The 19,760-nt window shown below is 43.7% G+C and overlaps 6 protein-coding genes across 10 annotated transcripts in view; 3 read left to right on the forward strand and 3 right to left on the reverse strand.

The window, feature by feature from the left end:
* The window catches only part of RhoGAP100F (Rho GTPase activating protein at 100F), a 45,697-nt gene extending 39,081 nt beyond the window's left edge, over positions 1-6,616 (reverse strand). For 2 of the 4 annotated variants that reach the window (XM_018111995.3, XM_018111998.3), the window contains exon 1: positions 5,264-6,615. The gene's annotated coding sequence lies outside the window, so the exon portion shown is untranslated. Of the gene's footprint in view, positions 1-5,263 lie in introns of all 4 variants that reach the window. The other 2 variants (XM_018111994.3, XR_016196169.1) reach the window with 2 other exon arrangements.
* A 345-nt stretch (positions 6,617-6,961) lies between these two features.
* Positions 6,962-9,120, forward strand: FeCH (ferrochelatase, mitochondrial). The gene is made up of 6 exons (XM_030384783.2): positions 6,962-7,378; positions 7,485-7,544; positions 7,598-7,985; positions 8,062-8,163; positions 8,221-8,542; positions 8,596-9,120. The coding sequence occupies exons 2-6, from the start codon at positions 7,499-7,501 to the stop codon at positions 8,908-8,910; spliced, it is 1,173 nt and encodes a 390-aa protein (XP_030240643.1). The 5' UTR covers positions 6,962-7,378; positions 7,485-7,498; the 3' UTR covers positions 8,911-9,120.
* Positions 9,121-9,466: 346 nt separating this feature from the next.
* Positions 9,467-13,017, forward strand: Rift (Riboflavin transporter). 2 transcript variants are annotated; one of them, XM_089256186.1, is made up of 4 exons: positions 9,467-9,642; positions 9,709-10,198; positions 11,416-12,565; positions 12,633-13,017. In XM_089256186.1, exons 2-4 carry the CDS (start codon positions 10,104-10,106, stop codon positions 12,828-12,830), a joined length of 1,443 nt encoding a protein of 480 aa, XP_089112312.1. In that variant the 5' UTR covers positions 9,467-9,642; positions 9,709-10,103; the 3' UTR covers positions 12,831-13,017. The 2 variants fall into 2 exon arrangements, with proteins under 2 accessions (XP_089112312.1, XP_089112311.1); XM_089256185.1 differs by having other exon boundaries at positions 9,971-10,198.
* On the reverse strand, positions 12,872-13,981 carry LOC108660383 (uncharacterized). Its single transcript, XM_018113759.3, has 2 exons — positions 13,780-13,981; positions 12,872-13,704 (listed from the first exon to the last, which is right to left on the reverse strand). Exons 1-2 carry the CDS (start codon positions 13,808-13,810, stop codon positions 13,022-13,024), a joined length of 714 nt encoding a protein of 237 aa, XP_017969248.1. The 5' UTR covers positions 13,811-13,981; the 3' UTR covers positions 12,872-13,021.
* LOC108660310 (DDB1- and CUL4-associated factor 5) lies at positions 13,521-19,746 on the forward strand. Its single transcript, XM_030384776.2, has 8 exons — positions 13,521-13,654; positions 14,353-15,119; positions 15,184-15,370; positions 15,436-15,702; positions 15,787-16,061; positions 16,124-16,254; positions 16,316-16,970; positions 19,201-19,746. Exons 2-8 carry the CDS (start codon positions 14,906-14,908, stop codon positions 19,680-19,682), a joined length of 2,211 nt encoding a protein of 736 aa, XP_030240636.1. The 5' UTR covers positions 13,521-13,654; positions 14,353-14,905; the 3' UTR covers positions 19,683-19,746.
* Ir100a (Ionotropic receptor 100a) lies at positions 16,688-19,201 on the reverse strand. The gene is made up of 2 exons (XM_018113661.3): positions 18,143-19,201; positions 16,688-18,084 (listed from the first exon to the last, which is right to left on the reverse strand). Exons 1-2 carry the CDS (start codon positions 18,973-18,975, stop codon positions 17,904-17,906), a joined length of 1,014 nt encoding a protein of 337 aa, XP_017969150.3. The 5' UTR covers positions 18,976-19,201; the 3' UTR covers positions 16,688-17,903.
* Positions 19,747-19,760: the final 14 nt, after the last annotated feature.

A 19,760-nucleotide genomic window follows, 5' to 3' on the forward strand; every position in this document is an offset into this window, starting at 1 on the left:
ATATGCGATTGCAGTATTGATTTTGTTTCAAATGATATTTCTTTTCTAGTCCATAAAAATCGCTAGAATTGGCAAAAGAAATAAACATTCTGTATATTATTTACATACATATGTATATACCAAATATTTTTGTTGCCAGCTTACCCTATTTCAGCCTATTTGAAAGTTATCTATCCTATTGATAATAAATATATAAGAATAGAAATAAATAAGTAATGGATAGAATAGCCAGAAGAGTATATAGAAGTGCAAGCCCTTCTTAAGAGAACTACCGAGGAGAAGAAGCTGCTGCCTATGCCATCTAATTATTATAAATATTAATGTACATAAGCTACTTAGCATATCAGCATTTAGCCTTATCAACCATATACATATACAACCATATTATTGAGCAGCGTAATGAGGTAATTCTATTCAACTATGCTTGTTAGACTATTTGTAGGTAGCCCTGTATATCTCACAGGGCTCCTCTCCATGTGCCATGGCGAAAATGAGCTACAGCAGATCATTTAAGTTGTCTATATATGCATTAGTATTCATTTCGTATTTATAATTGAGTAAAACGAGGCTAGAGTGCGTACAGCAGCAGAGAGTCTTCTCATTGGTCACCTAAAGTTCAACAGCATCGTCTTCTACCTGCTACAGAGCTCAGCATTTGAGAGCGATTGGAGAGTGAGTAAAAGTGGCCCCATATAAAGGGCGGCAACTTTAGCATTTCTTCAGTCAGTCGCTTGGGCCTGGTGGAGGTCAGGCGTGCAGTGCAGTGAAGTGAAGTTAAGAGAAGTGTGTGCAAATATTTAATGATCATTCAGCTAAACATTAAAGAGGAATTATTTAGAGGATATACTGAGTAGAAATACTAAATGGAAATACTTAGAGATAAAACTTTGAAAAATGTTTAGAGGGAATGCTTAGAAGAACTTAGCGAAAATACATAAATGACAACCTTAGAGGCAATAGTAAGAAGAATTATTAAGAGGAAATTTTTCGCCACTTGTAAAAATATTCAGACATTAAAATGAAACTTACGATCATTATGATTGAGTATAGATATATAAAACAAAGATTTCATGCCAGCACACGCCGTAAAGGACCATACCAAAAAACAAATATTGTTGATGAGAATTTTAAATAAAAGAAAATGCTTTTCGGAGCGACAAGCTTAAATCGCTGAGTCCCAATCAGTCGTTTCTTCAAACTTCTCTGAGTACACATATATTTCCCACCCACTGGCAATAAATTCAGAATTACTTGGGCAACGATCACTGTAAAGTGTTGTAAATAAATTTGAATGAATCAGAATAGACCGTAGTCATTAGTTTAGTTCAGCATTGAACTTATTCAAGGAATGAAAAGTTAGTCAGGCATGCCTATTAGATAAATCAAAAGAGTTTTAGCCCTTTTCAATGGGCGCTAGCTGCAATAAGCTAATAAAAATCTAAATTAAATTAATTAAAATACATTTTAGGCACAAGCATTTCAAGCCCAAGTCTTATTTACAACTATAATAGCTAAACACAAATAAAAGAAAGAATATCTGACTCCCATTGACTAATGCTCATTGAAGCGTATTCTTGATTATTGTGGGCTTCTCATCAAATCAACTCACAACTAACTTTTACGGTTGCCTGCTTTTGTTGTAAAATGGAGATTCGATTATTTTAATTACAATTTAAATCGATATGCCAGCTAAGTGAAATGTATATATTTATTATCCTACTTTCTGTCAGTGTCTGTCTGAGTCCGTGTGCTTGTCTGTGCTCGTTCTTGGCACTTGAAATGATGTTCCATCTGCATAACAAAAGATTCATATTCATGTTGCTCCAACGACTATTATCCAAGCAGGAGCTCCGCTGGCTCCGCTCCCCAACTGTTGCCATCGCCCGGCAGCTGGAATGAATGTTGATATAATTTTTAATTAAAAAGCTTTTCCAGTTGCCTGGTCGAGGCAACAACTCTCAGATCCAGAAGAAACACAAGGGCAAGGCAAGGTCCTAGCTGAGAGCTTGTGCAACCGTTTATACACTATCTGTACGAACATTTAGCGCCGTACACTGTATGCGGCGATTATTTCACTCAAATCCCTGCGGAGAATACGAATATACACTATTAGCTGCAGCAACTAGCCGATTAGAGTGCAACTTCGGATTATCATTCTGCATATGATTTTGTCAAAAGCCTTGCAGCCGCAACGGTAAATCAGCGTCAAAGAATTTTTAATTAAGTAGCAGTTGTAGCAACAGCCACGGAGAGAGAAGCAGCTCAGTTGCCATGGCTAGAGTTAGCCATTGCCATGATGATGTCGTCGTCGTTAGACGTGGCGGACACGTTGCACGAACTGGGCCAATGGAGCTCTGTGGCTGGCACTTAGCCTACGACTCCAACTGAGATTTTGTTGCCATAAAACAGTTTGTGCCGAGAGTACGTCCTTACTCCTCCATTTTCCCATTCCTGCATTTACAGTTTGCAATGAAAAATGTTGCAATAGTGCAGAGGACATTTAAATATGCTGCTCGCATGCCGTACCTAAGGCCATATCTGTCTGTATATATATGTGTGTGTGTGTGTATGAGTCCAGCTGCGCCATGACAACTAACTGCTGAGCAGCTTCCGTTGCAGCAATGCCAACAGCCAGGCACCATTCAATGACTTCAGCTGCGCCCGTTGGTATGCAACATTTTTGTTCATAATTTCTAGACAAGCTCTGACTGCCTGCCTGCCTGCCTGCGTGTGTGTGTGTGTGCGTTCGTCTCTGTCTGTGTGAGAATAATAGCAGCGGCAGTGACATGCAAATGGAGCTACACGATACTTTGTGTCAAAGCAGCAACAACATGGGGACAAAATGCAGCAATCAGCCAAGAAAAATGTCTTCGGGTGTTGATGGGACCTACAACATTTACAACAACAACAACAACAGTCACAACAGCAACATTTATTACGGCAACTCTTTTAGTAGACAGACAGACATTCACATTTTCGTACACGCATGCCAAATGACATCATAAATTTCGCTTCAACTGTGTTTTCGCTTTCGCACAGCCCAAGTTACTTTCAAATGCGACTGTGTGGGTGTGGGAGTGGGTGGGCGTGGGCGGTTGATAAAGCGCCGTCCACGTGAACCGTAACAAAAATAGCAAAGCATTTATCAAATAATAAAATACAGCAACGAATCAATAGCAATATTTGCTCTGACCAAATATTGAAAGCTCTTAGACATTGAGCTGCCCAGATAGAAATTGAATTGTGATAATCTAATGGATTCTTTTGCTATTGGTAAATAAAATCATTTCCATAGTTTACACATATATATAAAAGAAATAAAAATAAATAAACAATTTCATCACATAGTAATTTTTATTACTCAAAAAATTATTGTCTTGAAATTACTGTCTTGAATTAATAAACTCATTAACAGATAAATGTTAAATAACATAGAGCTAGAGAGTAAAAAACATCAATTGCTTCTGAGTAAATCGAGACATTCAATTTAATATAATAAGTCCTATAGGAGAACAATAAATTAAATATTTTATTGTAAAAACTCGCTAGTTGCATAAAATAATAAACAAATATATGATACAAGCAATACCTGAACATCATTATATAGCTTATGTAGCTTCAGCTTTCGTTGTTTTTTCTAACAGATCCCTAACATCTATCAAAGAGAAGTCGTCTATACATAGTCTGCCTGTCAGCTGCAGGTAGGTAAGTTCCTTCGTAACGGGTGCTCTATAGCACATACTTCAATACATTGATGACTTGGCCCAACCTTTGCACAATATTGGCTTTGCTTTTACCGCATTGCATTTACTGCTGGCCATGGAAGACGGTAGCAGCCTAAAAGCGACGTGACACACAGCCCCGTCCGGTGGCCAAGGGATGACACTGGCACACCCATCGACACATCGTCCGTTGGCCATCGCACAGCACATGCACCATGGCTACAGGCCGCGAGTCTAGACCGGCAACGCACCTATGGGAATTATCACCTTGCAGTTGGTCTAGGAAAAAAACTGGCAACCACAGCAACCAGCCTAATTGGCAGCCGGCAGTTGCTAATGGAGCATGGGCAATGGTCAAACTAATTTCAACCAATTTGTTCACTAATACAACGTCTGTGGGCACAAATGCATCCCTGGAGGCTGGCGCAGGTCTGGCCAAACGGCATTGTAAAGGTAAAATAATGGAAGGTTAGTGGTTAGCAAAGCAACAAGAATTAAGGAAATTAAAAGAGATTGAATGCCTTTGAGAAAAATAATAGGGATAGATGTGGAAAAATACAGATCATATAGTGTATTTAAGCCTTTCTTTAACAACTGTGAAATATACATTAGTTTTCTTTGCATACTTAAAAGGGCAAACCGGAAAGTCTCTAATGCTATATAGATCTGAAAATCTTAGGTCTTTTAGAAAAATGTAATTTTTTTAAATAATTGAAGCTGTTTTAACATAACTCTGCCATATACATATATGCCATACCCAATGTACCTGTAATCACTGCAAATTCTCTTAAAAGAAAAGTTTCTAATGATACTTAAAGTTAAATACTTCGAGCTGACAATCTTATGTTTTCTATAACAATGGTTTTCTGAACAATGGAAATTCAGAAAATCGGCTAATTCGAGCAACTTTCATTCTCTTCCCTCAAGCATCAGAAAAGACGAAAACTTTTCAATAGCCGATCAGTATGAAAATGCTTTTTATTTGAGTTGAAAATGTTGCAAATGTTCTATAACATTTGGAATCATAACTTTGCATTTCATGCTGTGGGCGTTAAAGTATTTCTGTTTTATTTTCGTTTTTTTTTAGAATTTTGGCAGTTTTTTGTTCAAATGATTTTTCCGCTTTTCTTGTAAAATTGGAGCAAAGCTCTCAACTTTTTCAATGTGGCTGCTAGGAAACTAGATGTGGGTGGCATTGGCTGGACTCACAAATGAGGCCGAGCGCAAAGCACTAGAGCATTAAACATGTTTTGTTGATTGTTAATATCGTGAACAACATTTCTATTTGCTCATTGTGAGATCCCTTATATATTCACTTCAATTGAGGCACTATAGAAATAGTGCTTAGAAGTAAAATAAAAGTATTTTCAATTAAATATTCAATATATAATTGAATCAGTATTTTTAGATGGCAAAAACGTAGAGCATCTAATGTTGACCGAGTCAGAAATCTATTTCCAATCAATTCCTAATATGATACCTTTATTTCAATCAAAATTTTGAATTGTTTCGTTTTATGATACATTTCTCTCTTATCTCACCTAAACTGCGTTGCCTGGCCTGATAGATGCTGTTTGGATGTTGGGATGCCTGGATGCCTGGATGCCTGGTTGCGTGAATGCCTGTTCGTCGTTTCGTTAGCCGCACGAAATTCACCGTTTAGTTATGAAAACTCAAAATCGCAAGCAGCAGCAGCAACAACAACAACAACAAGGACAGCTTCTGTGGGGTAGTTGCCGGCGGGGGAAACAGCGTTTGATGCAGGTGCAGTTGGCGACGCTTTTGCGGCTATATTGCAGATGCGAATGCAAATGCAATTGCAATTGCTGTTGCTGTTGCAGTTGATGATGCCGTGGCAGCAATTCAGTTGCTGATGCTTGCGTTGGCGTTAATGACAAATTGCTGGCTCGGTGGTGGTCAATGGCACTGTGGAGGCACTCGGATGCATCCTTCGATCCTCTGCACTTTTAACATTGTTCGTTTGCTCGTTTCCGTTTCACATTTTGCTCGCTGCTGCTGCTACTGCGGCTGCGATGCTGCTGCATTTTTTGCGTAACTTGTGAGCTTTTTTCGCTTTTCTCGCTTTTGCACATTTCACAGTCAATTTCAACATTATTTGGCAGCCAGGGCCTCAAAAATAACGCGTTTCTGGCCAAAATTCCCTTTTAGTTTACCGATTTTTTTCTTTTAACTGCGTCCAATTGATTTTTGCGCGTGTATATGTGAATGCATGTAGGAACGGTTACGCGTGTGTGCGATTGTATGTTTTATGTTTGTTTGTGTGTGTGTGTGTGTGTGTTTCTTTTTCTATGTGTGAGCGCGTGATAATGTGTAAGTGGGAGCAGGCAACGGAATGCGTCCGAATGGCAGTGCGGAGCTTTTGCTTATGAGCCGCGTTTTACTACGAGCGCAATGCTTTTGGCCTGAATATGCGAATTTCCTGCGGTGCTCGTACGTTAAAAGAGCGCAGCTCAGCACGCATCTATATGTATATACATAGATGTGTGTGTGTGTGTGGGTTTGAATTTCAGTATAATAAAATATCCTGTTTGGGCAATGAGCGAACCAGTGAGCGTTTCAGCGAGTCGTTCCTATTGCGCATGCTCTACAAATTTGGAGCAAGTTGCCGCTGCTGGCAATTTGTGGGCGAGAGCGAGCAAAGACGATAACACTAGCCACCCACCCCACGGTAATCCACCACCATCAGAGTCGTAACCGTTCAAAGTCCCTTACGCTTAGCTCGTGTGGGTTTTTTTTCGCTTTACTTGGGGGCGGCTGACGGCTTTTTGTTTAGGGCACTTGTGGTTGTTGTTTTTAATAAAGCTATTTGCATCACTGCACTCGCGTTAGTTTTTTCTGTATTTATATTTGTGTTTTGTTGTTTGTTTTTTATTTCATTAATATATTTTTTGTTCTTTTTGCTTAGGTTTCAATAATTTGAATGATTGATTGATTGATGAGCGGCAATGACTCACTAAACTGAACGAACGAACTAAGTCCCTGATTGTCGTTCGTTACAATTCTCTAGCACAGTTTGTTTTATGTTATGTGTTTGGTATCTAAAAGTTTAACATTTTCCTACAATGTTATTGGCAGTGTGCCTGTATTTTATAATCATAGATTTTTAGATCTCCGAAATTGGAAAAACCATTTGAAATACCTGTACACTAAAAATATTGTTTTATATTATATTATTATATTATAGATATATGCAAGCTCATTTTGAATTTGAATATAATAGCTGCCGAATGGCTAAAGAGAACTAATTCAAAGGAATGCTAACAGAACTTCAACAGAAAGCTGTTCATTAACATTATTCGATTGATTTCATAGCAGCAACGCTTTTTCATAAATACCTGTATTAGGGATGATGTTAACAAACATGTGTTTCTTATTGTTATCGACCAGATCAGCTGTTTAAAATTATTTACGGCAACCGGTTGGGTATTTTGTACATCTGGTAGCTCTGCTGGAATATTAAGAACTTATCATTCACAGAAAAATACTAGCTTTACAGAACGACACTGCTGTTGTTACAAATTTAGCTTATGCTATTATTGTGGCCACTGTTAACTAAAATTTCCAACTGGACGGAGTTCAATATTAATATAAATTACTGTTTATTGCAAAATCAATATAGAAATTACAAATTTAAGGTAAATAAAGGCACATTTAAATTAGTATTTCTTTTTTCATTACAAATCATTGATGTTTACATTTATTTTCTTTATAAAAACCTTACGAAAATATTTCCGGTTGCAGTTGGCCTGAATTAAATGCAGACCATGTTTTTGCATAACAGGAGTCTATGCAAGCTGGCATGTAAGTAGTTTAGTGACCTCGGTGTAATATGAAATAAACTCTTAAAATTACAGGCAATGCCGCCAATTTCGCCACGAGTAACGTTCGTTTCAGCAGTCAAAAGGCGAAGACTGCAATCCTCATGCTGAACATGGGCGGACCACAGCACACGGATCAGGTTCATGACTATCTGCTACGGATCATGACGGATCGCGATATGATACAACTGCCCGTGCAGAGCCGGCTGGGTCCATGGATTGCGCAGCGTCGCACACCAGAGGTGCAAAAGAAGTACAAAGAAATTGGAGGCGGCTCACCCATATTGAAGTGGACTGAGCTGCAGGGTCGACTAATGTGCGAACAGCTGGATAAATTATCTCCAACAACGGCGCCGCACAAGCATTACGTCGGTTTTCGCTACGTTACTCCCTTGACGGAGGACACGCTCGCACAAATTGAAAGGTCAGTCAAGGGTCAATTAGGGAGGAAAATGCCAAAGACTTACATTGTATTTATATATCTATTTTTGTTGTCATAGTGACCAGCCGGAGCGCGTGGTGCTCTTCTCACAGTATCCGCAATACAGTTGCGCCACATCCGGCTCGAGCTTCAACTCCATCTTCACCCACTATCGAAACAAGTAAATGGTCATGGATCATCTGAAAATTAGGCAGTTAACCCAGTTTCCCATTCGCAGCACATTGCCCGAAAACATCAAGTGGAGCATTATCGATCGCTGGGGCACACATCCGTTGCTCATCAAGACCTTTGCTCAGAGAATTCGCGAGGAGCTGGCCAAATTTGTGGAGACGAAACGCAATGATGTCGTAATACTCTTTACAGCACACTCGCTGCCGCTCAAGGCAGTGAGTAGAGGGGATCCGTATCCCTCTGAAATCGGTGCTAGCGTGCACATGGTAATGCAGGAATTGGGTCAAAGCAATCCCTACAGCTTGGCCTGGCAATCAAAGGTGGGACCGTTGCCCTGGCTAGCTCCAGCGACGGATGATGCCATAAAGGTAAATCGCAATTATACTTCCGTGACAGTTACTAATGCCCAACTTAATTGCAGGGTTATGTCAAACAGGGTCTAAAGAACTTCATACTTGTGCCTATTGCCTTTGTGAACGAACATATCGAAACGCTCCACGAGCTGGACATCGAGTACTGTGACGAGCTGGCCAAAGAGGTGGGCGTGGAGGAAATACGTCGTGCTGCTGCGCCCAACGATCATCCGCTTTTTATAAATGCACTGAGCAACATTGTGGCCGATCATCTAAAGTCCGAGCAGTCGGTCAATCCCAAGTTCTTAATGCGCTGCCCCATGTGCACCAATAACCGCTGCCGTGAAAGCAAAAAATGGTATCAGCAGCTGTGCGCCCACTGAGTAATGTAAATTAATTGATATGAGATTCACATAATGCACCGGACAGTAATGCATTTCAAGTGATTTAGCTTCAAGCTATTATTGCAATTTTAATCAAGTTATCAATCGTTTCGCTTAAAAGCATTTCATTAAATGGGTTCCGGGTATTTCGGCTGTAATTGATTGCGAGTCCATTTGGGCAATAAAAAGACACTGCGTAAACAAAAACAACTGTTTTATTTTGATTTCTTTCGCTCACACTCTCTGTAACACATGCGCTCTCTGTCTACGCCGCTCTCACATATGGTCTGTCAAGCACAATGCACAAGTAACTCACTCTACGCGTCTCTTTGTGACGTCACAATTCAGAGAGCAGATGTGTCTCTAAAAACATTTGTAGTTATATACCAGATTTGTTCGAATTATTTACTTATATCTATATGTATGTATGTGCAATATATTAAAAATAAATTGACGGATGTTTTTCTAGCACACATATACTTAACAGTTGTGACGTCACATCGGTTCTCATTCATTTGAGTGTCGCACCACAGCCATGCACAATGCGCTACATTCTTGCTGCTTCAACGACGGTTAGTTTTGATCAGCTGTTTTCTTTTTTTTTTTTGTCACTATAGTCAGATTTCAAATTCTTTATTTATGGTGGGCACAGTAAAATGTAAATTCTAATGGCCGGCGGAGCTCTATTAGACCACACGCACCCTGCTGAAGCAGCGATTATCCGTGTTATTGGTTAGTTTCATAATTTATTTGCCGCACGACGAGTTGCATAACGGTACAACTTCGAATGCACTGCAGCGTCTCCGATTCCAAACAGAACAATCACAGAAATTCCAAGGAGTCGGCAAAATAATAATAGCAACAACAATATATCCAATAGAAATTGGATGCGGGAGAGGAACGCCGCCGGCTGCCAATCAGTCACTTATACAGTTATACAGAAACGCGAATGTATTTGAGCGCGCGCCAATTAAACCACGCTCCGAATTGGCTGGCAATTAAAGCTTTCTAATTTTTCTCTGATACTGACGAATCTACTATGTATACTACTCTGTTACAGCTGTGCCAGTGCCCAATCTAATGGATCAGATGTAGCATACACCGTGGTGTAATCTAATCTCAACATCAGCATATTGATCGTAAATTAATTAGTAAAGCCAGCTATATTTCTTGCGTATTTTTAACCCAACGCCATGACTGGAACTAACAATGTCGCCCATTCCGGAGCAGTATACGCGGTGCTCTCGACGCCAAACCACGCCGGAGCGGATAGCCACGATTTTGGCAGGTAAGAGTATTGTGTTTCTGCTTTTTAATATATTTAGTGTAATGAAAACCAGTTTTAAGCGATACACATGCATATATAGATATGTACATATATATTTATACATGTACACATGCATGTGTGTGCAAGGCTGAGCTCTGTTTAAAAATGTATATGTATGTATACATTTGTATATAGGGAGATAAATTGCCTTTCTCACAGTCATCTCATCTAAGTTTTGTTTATACCCAGCGTGACGTTGCATCCATAAAACAAATCAGTTCTTATCAGCGAATTTGAAATACGTGAATTTCCCAAGTAGGAACTCATCCACTTCAGTTTAAAAGCTGGAGACGCTCACGTTCCTTATATCACTGATTAGAGCTGATACGATTCTGTCGGCTTTCGAATGAACTTGTTATAAAATCGATTTATCACTAATTAAATAGAGCAATGTATGGGCATTAGTCGATATTAAAAATAATATATATAGAAATATATTTTATTAATATTAAGATGCTATTTTAACAGGGATCAACAATCTAGGCCAGGTATATAATAATTAAAACGATCGATATACATACATACATGCATAAATATGTATGAACATTCATTCACATTTAGTCAATATCGATTATAATTTTAATTGTATATGCATATGTACATATGTATACCAATGTATGTATGCTTGTATGTTTGCAGAAATGCCATACCTATTACGAAATAAGTTTATAATATTTCACCAGAGGTCAACAATCTGTTTTAGTTTTACCTGCTTTATATTCAAGTACACCAATATAAAAACGTCGCGTCAGTCTTATAAAAAGTATATACATAGATATGTACATATATTCACAAGTGTATAAATTTCTACCACAAAGCCATAAGTTTTCACTATCTCCAAGCTTAGCAAGCATGGAAAAGTGTCAATGGTAGCTGCAACGAAGTTTAAATACGCTTAATCTGAAATATGTTATATATGTAAATAATATATGTAGCGGCACTAATTGATGTCTCCTATATGAGTTATTTGAATCCTTTGAGCAGCTATGTAATTTATAATAATAATTACGAATAAACCATAGTCGTTAAGGCGTTAAGACCCTTGGCCTATCTGTAGATACCCTTTGCATTCCATGCATTTTGTAATTTATCAAATCGCAGCCCAGAGACCCACTGGCCCCATAGAGATACTATGTTGTAACCGCGTCTTATCTGAATAATTTACACACCATTCACAGATGCGCCACAGACGAGCCCAGTGAGTTGAGTGCTTTCTTCGACTGGCGCTTCATTAGCAAGAAGATGGAGCATAAAAGCGGCGGCGTCTTCAAGAATCGCAATTTGATTGTCGATCTGCTGGCCATATGCTTCGGCATCGGCACCTGGCTGGGCGTCAATGGCACCTTTATACAGCTACCGCTGCTGGTCAACGAGGCACCCGAGGGCTGGAGTCTGCCGTCCTATCTGAGCGTCATGGTGCAGATAGGCAATCTGGGACCGCTGCTCTACACTGTGTACCAGAAGTTCTCGCCGTGGAAACTCAATGATGGCTGGACCATTCATGCCGTCCTCATGATCGGCACACTGTCCTGCCTCTTCACCGCCTTTTTCTACAACCGCACGGCGAATCTGGCGGGCAGTGATCACAGCGTCGCTCTCTTTATACTGACCATCTTTACGGCACTCAACGCGTGCACCAGCTCGGTGCTCTTCATGCCCTACATGGGACGCTTCAAGGAGCAGTACATAATCACCTATTTCATTGGCGAGGGCCTCAGCGGCCTGCTGCCCAGCGTTACGGCTCTGGTGCAGGGCATCGGCGACAGCGGCAGCTGCATGCTGGTCAACGAGACGGAGACGGGCGAGCCCATCTATCAGAAAGTCACCGAACCGCCCTTGTTTGACACCAAGATATTCTTCTTGATATTATTTGCCTTGATGGTGCTCAGCTATATTGGCTATACACTGCTCAATCATCTGCCCCTGGCGCGGCGCGAATATGCCCAGGTCACGGTTGGCAAGGGCAACAAATATGAGTACGGGCAGGACGACAATCAGCCACAGGTACAGAAGCTTAGCTCTTGCCAGTACGTTGGCTTGCTCTTGCTCATAGGCGCAATTTCTCTGTTCAGCAACGGGATATTCCCTAGCATCAAATCCTATTCGAGTGCGCCGTATGGAACGCGCGCATATCATCTCTCTGAAACGCTGAGCGCTATAGCCAACCCGGTTGCCTGTTTTCTGGCCATGTTCCTATATGTGACATCCCTGCGCATCATCTATGTGCTCTCCGCGCTGGCTGCGCTGCTCACCAGCTATGTATTTACCACGGCGGTGCTGAGTCCATACCCACCGCTCTACGACGAGACCATTGGCACAGTATTGGTGGTATGCCTGCAGCACGTAAATTTAATCAAATCTTTCGATTGATATCCGCTCTATCTTGTGCTTGCAGGTGACCGCCTGGACGCTGCTAATCGGAGTGGTCAGCTACACCAAACTGGGCATTACAACAGTGATGCGTGGCCAGGGCGGCCAGTCGTTGGTTTGGGTGGGCGCCATCACCCAGCTGGGCTCGGCCATTGGCGCCATCTCCATATTCTTCGCCATCAACTATACGCGGTTCTTTCAGGCCGCCGAATCGGATTGCTGATATCCTCATTTAGATGATTTTATTGTAAATAAGATTACCTATTTATAGATGTAGAAACACTTTTATTTTTACGGGAGCCTTGTCACTTTGATTGGCAGATTTGAAACATTTACCACGTAATACAGAACTAAGTTTTTGATATATGATGTACGCATATGCAATTACAAATTTAGACAATAACTTTAAATGCATCACTCGAGTTTGTCATCCAGTTCATCGGTTATTGGATCCATTTCACTGTCGACGTCACCTTCGTAACCGGAATTCCAGTTGGAATTCGATGTCACTTTGACTTCCTCCGCAGACTCAACTTCCACGCTGCTGTCGTTGCTGAAACAGTGGGTAAAATTCTGAAGCAGATCCTGGCCAATCACCGAGGCCTTGTTGAACGCCTGTATCTTCTCCCGAAGACTGCGGCAATTGCTACTCCCTCCCGCTTGACTGCTCTCCGACGACGCCTGGCTCCCGTCGGGGCAACTTTGGGCCATCTGGTCCAACATGGACTCAACCTTCTCGAACGACTCCTTGGCGCGCTTGTAGCACATCAGGCTGTCGCGCAGCAATTGGCTCTCGTGCAGACGACGAAAGTCTGCAAGCAGATCACGCAGCTCGATCGCCTCGATTGAGTTGTTGTCTGCTGTGTTCATGTTCTCGAACTCCATAATTAGGCGTTTGATTTTAGTAGGCGGCTGCTCGGGCTCTGACTGCGTCAATCCCAACGTTGTGGCCACATCACTCATCTCCTTGACTAAACTCACTGACGTCTGGATTAGGTCAGTGTGCTGCTGTACGGTATGCTTAAGGCGTTCCCGCAGATTTCGCAGGTAAGTGCATATATGCTGCGTATTCTCTATATCAATTTCGAGCGGCAAAGCTTTAGGGGTCGAGGGAGTTTGTAATATGTATATATGTATGTAGGTTTTTTTTATATATTTGTCTAACTTCATACCAATTAGTTCTTTGTTTTCGAGGTTTTCCATTTAATGTTTGTTTTTCTGTCTCTTAATACAGGGAATTTCATTCGAAAAACATAAACATATAATTACTTATAATTTATATTATATTCGAAAAGAAACTGTGGGACTTTCATCAAATATATAATTTTAAAATAGTTAAAAAATCATAGCAACCACGATTTATATTTTAAAATTTTAAAACAACTCTGGTCTGAGTGGCTGAATGAATATTGGTATTCTCAATTAATTTGATTGACATTACAGTAATATACATACATACATACACATGTACATATTTATGTATGTATTTAGTGTATTTTGTTTTAGTATTTATAAGCATACATAACTTGCATAGCTAATGCTTTCAACAAAATTTTTACTTTTAAGCCAGTAAAGCGTCTCTGTGCTCTGAGAAATTGAATTTTGCTCTCTGGTTAGTGATTCAACGCATATTAGACGGGAAATCAAACTTCACGATTGCAGGGAAATTTGCCCAATTTGAAATTTGATAACAGTCGCGCTTCGTGCGTGTGCCTGGCACGCGCTCATCTCTAATTTACATTGAGCTCGGCGAACAGCTGTTTCGAGGCCTCTCGTATGCTTTCTGTTTTCATTTTGATTAAAGCATATTCCGATGATTAAACCAGTCGAGAGTCTCAGTCGTCGTCGTCGTCGTCGTGAGAAAATCGTTGCGGGAGTTGAGCATTGAAAAAGTCAATCGAAACGTCATTTGATGTAAAGGGAAAAAGCGAAGAAAATTCCTGGAAGGCACAAATTAAAAGGAACAGAATAAACTCAACGATTTGAATAACATTTACAGTTGCTGTTCGCAAATAATTTCCCATTTGAGTTAGCATATTTTTGCTGAAAAACTTTCAACGCCAACGCAGAAAATCTAAAAGCGACGGCGACGTCAGCAGCGACGTCGGCGTCCACAAAATGTATACAACTCTGTTGCAACGAATTTAAGCGAATTTAAGGCCGAACGCAGTTGATACCAGAACGACAGGGTGTTGAGGTGCATTGGTAAAGTGCAGCGGGGATTGGAGGGAGTGGATCAGTGGAGCAGTACCTAAACGAGATTAACGAGAGTAAAGAAAAGTGATTAACAATTGCAGCATGAGCTACCTGCGACAGGGCCCGGCTGCCAGCCTGAATTTGGATCATGCGCTGCGGTACCGCGAGCTAGATCATCCGCGTAGCAATCTGGAGGCAGGCATCTTCAGGCAGCGACTGCATGCTGCCGAGAATCTATACCAACGCAACCTGATGGCGCACTTTGGCTGCGTCAATGCGCTCGAGTTTAGCCCGGGCGGTGAATACCTGGCCTCGGGTGAGTACCTACCTGTTGCATTGTCGCCTAGGCAGTGCTAAATTGAGTACTCACTTTCGTGCAGGCGGTGACGATAAGCGCGTGCTGCTTTGGAATGTTGACCAGGCGCTAGGCAATGTAACCGAGGACTCCCCAGCCGCCATGTACGGAGAGCACGCCAGCAACATATTTTGCCTGGGCTTCGACACGCTCACCAGATACGTGTTCTCGGGCGGCAACGATGACCTGGTCATACAACACGACCTGTGCACGTAAGTGGCTTTGATATCCCATCCAACTCACTCTTTAACCCACTCTTGTGGCCGTCGCTGTGCAGCGGCAAGAATCTTAATTACTTTTCGCATGACGGGCCCGTCTATGGCCTCAGCGTGGACCGCACCACCAACAATCTCTTCAGCGTGGCCACGGAGCACGGCGAGATCCTCGTCTACGACATGCGTGTGGGCAAAACAGAACCATTTATCGTTGCCAATTTCCGCACGCCGTTCAATGCGGTGGAGTTTCATCCGTTGAATGGCAACTATTTGGCCACCGCGAATGCCAGACGAGGCGCACAGCTCTGGGACATGCGCAACAATACACAGTGAGTTGACTTGGCTGTCTCTGGCTCTGGCCTTGACTCTAGATTTCGTTGTACATATATAATGCTATTCCTCTACTTCTGAAGGCCTTTTCGTCAGTATAACTACATCACAGAATCTCCAAGCTGCATGAGCGTGCGCTTCAATTGCAATGGAAGTCTGCTGCTCACTCTGCATCGTCGCTTGCCGCCCATATTATACAATCCAAGCTCATCCGACCCGTTGTGTTCGTTTTACCACGATGAGTACTTCAACTCCTGCACCATGAAGAGCTGCACCTTTGCGGGCCCCCACGACGAGCTGGTGGTCTCCGGTTCAGATAATTTCAACATGTTCATGTGGCGATTGGACGGAATTAACTGTGAGTATTGGATGGATATTATAGAGCATAGGTATTGAATTGATCCCCCTTTTGGCATCCAGTGGAGAAAAAGAATCAGTGGATTGACACATCACCGGTTATCTTGACCGGTCATCGATCAATAGTGAATCAGGTGCGCTACAATCGCCAGCGCTGCTTGCTGGCCTCGTCGGGCGTGGAAAAGATTATCAAGGTGAGAGAAGGATTAGTCAAGTCTTATATACGAATAATTCAAGCTTTTCCTGCTCGTTTAGTTTTGGAGTCCATTTGCTCAGCAGGGCTGGGAGGGCGCATTGACGGAACCATCGGACACGCCCCATTGCACTCGCCCGCTCCATCGAAATGCCACAGATCATGTGTCCCAAGACTTTAGCATGCGTAATATGGAGGAGGATCAGGTGATGTTGGCCTTTTTCGATACGTTGGTGCAACGTGAACTGGAGACCTGGACCAACAATAGCAACAATACGAACGCCATGGGCCAGCTGACCACCACCGCCAGCGACAGCTCCTCGCCCACGTCAACGGAACACAGTGGGAGCAGCACCCAGTCGGACGAGAGCGATGGCGACACGCCCAATGTCAGCGAGCTCAGCTGGCAGACTCATCCGAATCGCATTTTCTACTTGATAGCAAAAAAGCGGCGAGCCCTGCTGCAGCTGGCGGTGAAAGGCACCGGGGGTCAGCATCGAAATGTGGAGCAGCTGCTAGCTCGGCTGCTGGGCGAGCAGCGACAGGTGGCCACCCAAGCTCGCATCAGTGAATGGCTGGAGGAGACGCATCGATTGTTCGGCGATGACGAGCTACCCACCACATCGGCAGAGGCGGCTTCTCGGGAGCGCCTGCGTCGGGAGTCGATATCCCAGGCCACCAGCCGCAGCCCCCGCAAGCCGCCGGAGCTTCAAATGAGTAAGTAAATCCAAGCAAGATTCTTTATTTATAGAGCAGCTCGAAACCCCAAACGAATACAGCGAGCACGCAGCCAATTGACAGGGCATAGAAAGCCAGTTGTACGTCCGTCAGGGTCAATACCTTCCAATTTGCCGCGCCCAGCTCGGCCAGGTACTCCGGATATTGGTGTATATTCCATTTGGCACGCTCCTTCATGTCGCTTATCCAGTGCTCCAACAGTCCCCCAGCCAGAATCTGCAGCAGCACCTTATTGATGCCCTGAATGTAGGGCGACGGCTTCGGCAGCACGTAGCCAATGTGATAGGTCTTGGGGCATTCGGGTATCTTGTGCACCTTGTGGGTCATTATGTAGCGTCTGTCGGTTAGCTCGAGGCTGGCGGCGCGTGTCACGCCGGCGAATCCGCCGATCTTTGAGGCCATGTTGATCAAGCGATCCTCGCCTTCGCCCACCAGCTTCATCCTCTTGTTTAGCCGCTGATAGACCTGCGAATCGTGGCCATAGAACAGATCATCCCTGAACGCCGGATGCTTTATGTAAATGGGCAAATTTAGCTCGTCCAACTCGGCCAGCGTATTGGGATCCCGATAGTAGAGCGGTCGTATATACGCCGTAGCCAGACTGGACTCGAGCAGTGCTCCGAAAATCACGCTCACCAGGCACAGGGAAGCCAGGAAAATACGCTCTGAATAGTACGGCGGAAATTTGCCCACATTTACGCGCACCCACACGACCCAGGTGTCAATGAAGATGCGCCAGGCAATGGAAATGTAGCGTTCATTTGGGGAATTGTCCTTCTGATCGGACAGGCGTTCGATGCCCAGGCTCAGATTCAAGGCCCGCAAACAGCACCAGACGAAGGTGCAAGCGAAGCCGACGACGAAAAAGCAGAGCCAGACATCCACACGTACGGCAAAGAGGGGCACTATGGACTATGGAATGCGCTGGGCCTTCTGCACGAAGAGGCACAGATCATCCATGTAGACGGCGGCGGTGAACTGGATCTGCGTCGTCAGATAATCCTTGATGAAGAAACCGGCAAAGATGACGTCCAGCTCACGGCGATGGGCGCGACCCACGCCGCCAGTATACGAACCATTGGGCAGCCGTCCACTGGACGGATGCATATTAATATGCGTGTCTATGAAGGCTACTTCTCCTATATACTCACCCGAAGAACTCGTCATCTGGCCACGCATAGTTCAGCGTAAAGTTCAGGTGTTTGGCAACTGTGTCCGCCGCAATGGCATCTGGCCCTGTGACACGTTGGACCTGTTCGGTATCGCCATCTCCGAACAGGGCGGAATACACCGAATCGAAGATGTAGGCGCGCAATGGATAGCCGTAGAGATTCGAGTAGATGCGCTCAAAGCTATGCTCATCCTCAGCAGGAACCACACTCTGCAGAAACGGATTGTAGAGGAGAACTGCTTGGCCTGCCAGCGGCACATAGTAGACTCGACTGTGACCATGTCGCCGCCAGATTTCCTCCATGAGTTGCTGCAAATTCTTTTGCTCCTGCCCTGTAAAGCCTTCGATTGCCAGGATATAGAAACCGCCCGGGTTGATGAACAGCCTGAGGTACTGCTGCATTTGGTGTACATGGTTAAAGATATAGAAGTGATACAGTGCATCCTCTGAGTGTTGGTATACGTCCACATCCTGTCCCACATGCACTCTCATTGCACTCTTCTGCTGTCTCAGTAGGAACTGCACAAGGTCCTGGTCCGCATCGCGCGGGCCTCTCAAGTGCAGCTCCAGGGTGCCGTCCAGCTGGCTGAGCACGGGCTCAAAGACTTTCGCATAGATATCCAAGTTGCCATTGTGCTGGCCGATAGTTGGAGTTGCTGTTGCCACTAGGATAACTAGGATAAACATCATTAACTCTGCTGCCAGCGGCATTGTGAACGCAACTGAACTGTTTGGCCAGCGGCAGCTCAATCGCTGCAGACAGGACAATAGCTTTGTGGGCAAACAATGAGGCGTTGACACCTGGGCTGGCATATTTGTTTGCCAACTGTCAGAATTTCGACAGCTGACTCTATGCTCGCCGGCTAACAATGGTGGCCGGGCCACGCCCACGCGCACGCGGCGATACCCCCAATTATTGGCAAGTGTCGAGCCATTATTAGCCCAAGCGGAGTCAAGCCTCCGATTTATGTGTACACTTCTCTTGCATGACTTGTCCAAATAGCCACCACCAAAATAAATTTCTATTTCTCTCCACAGTTGGCTCCCTGCAGGCCAATTTCGAGCAGCTGGAGCGGAAGCGTAAGCTGATGCGGCTGCGATTCGCTGCCATCAAGCGGAGGCGCAAGGTGCGACGTCCGCGCCGTGGCAGACAGGAGAATGATAATGCCTTGGCCTATGATACAGAATGGCTAGATGATGATGATGATGACGATGATGAAATTGATAATGATAATGGCAACGATAACGAGATGGAGATCAGTCATGAGACTATGGGCGAGGACAACAACACCAACAGCAGCAGCGACGACACATCCAACACATCAATGGAAGCACAACTGTCTCAAGCTCCGAGCACCTCAAACTCGCTTCAATTCGGTCTGGAACCAAACGAGGCTAACAACAATAGTCCACCGGCTGCCGCAACCAGAAACAAGAAGAGGAATGGTCTCATGACTGGCGCATGCTACCCGGAGACGACCACCTCCTCCAATTCCTCTTCGAACCAGACGAATATTTAAACACATCCAGGAAGCTTTTTCCCAGAGGTTTCCCTAGACTATTTACAGCTGGTAAGCCGAAAAAGAGAGAGAATGGAG

Source organism: Drosophila navojoa, chromosome 2 (assembly GCF_054131105.1).
Source record: "Drosophila navojoa isolate 15081-1374.11 chromosome 2, UAZ_NAV_1.0, whole genome shotgun sequence".
Classification (NCBI taxonomy): domain Eukaryota; kingdom Metazoa; phylum Arthropoda; class Insecta; order Diptera; family Drosophilidae; genus Drosophila; species Drosophila navojoa.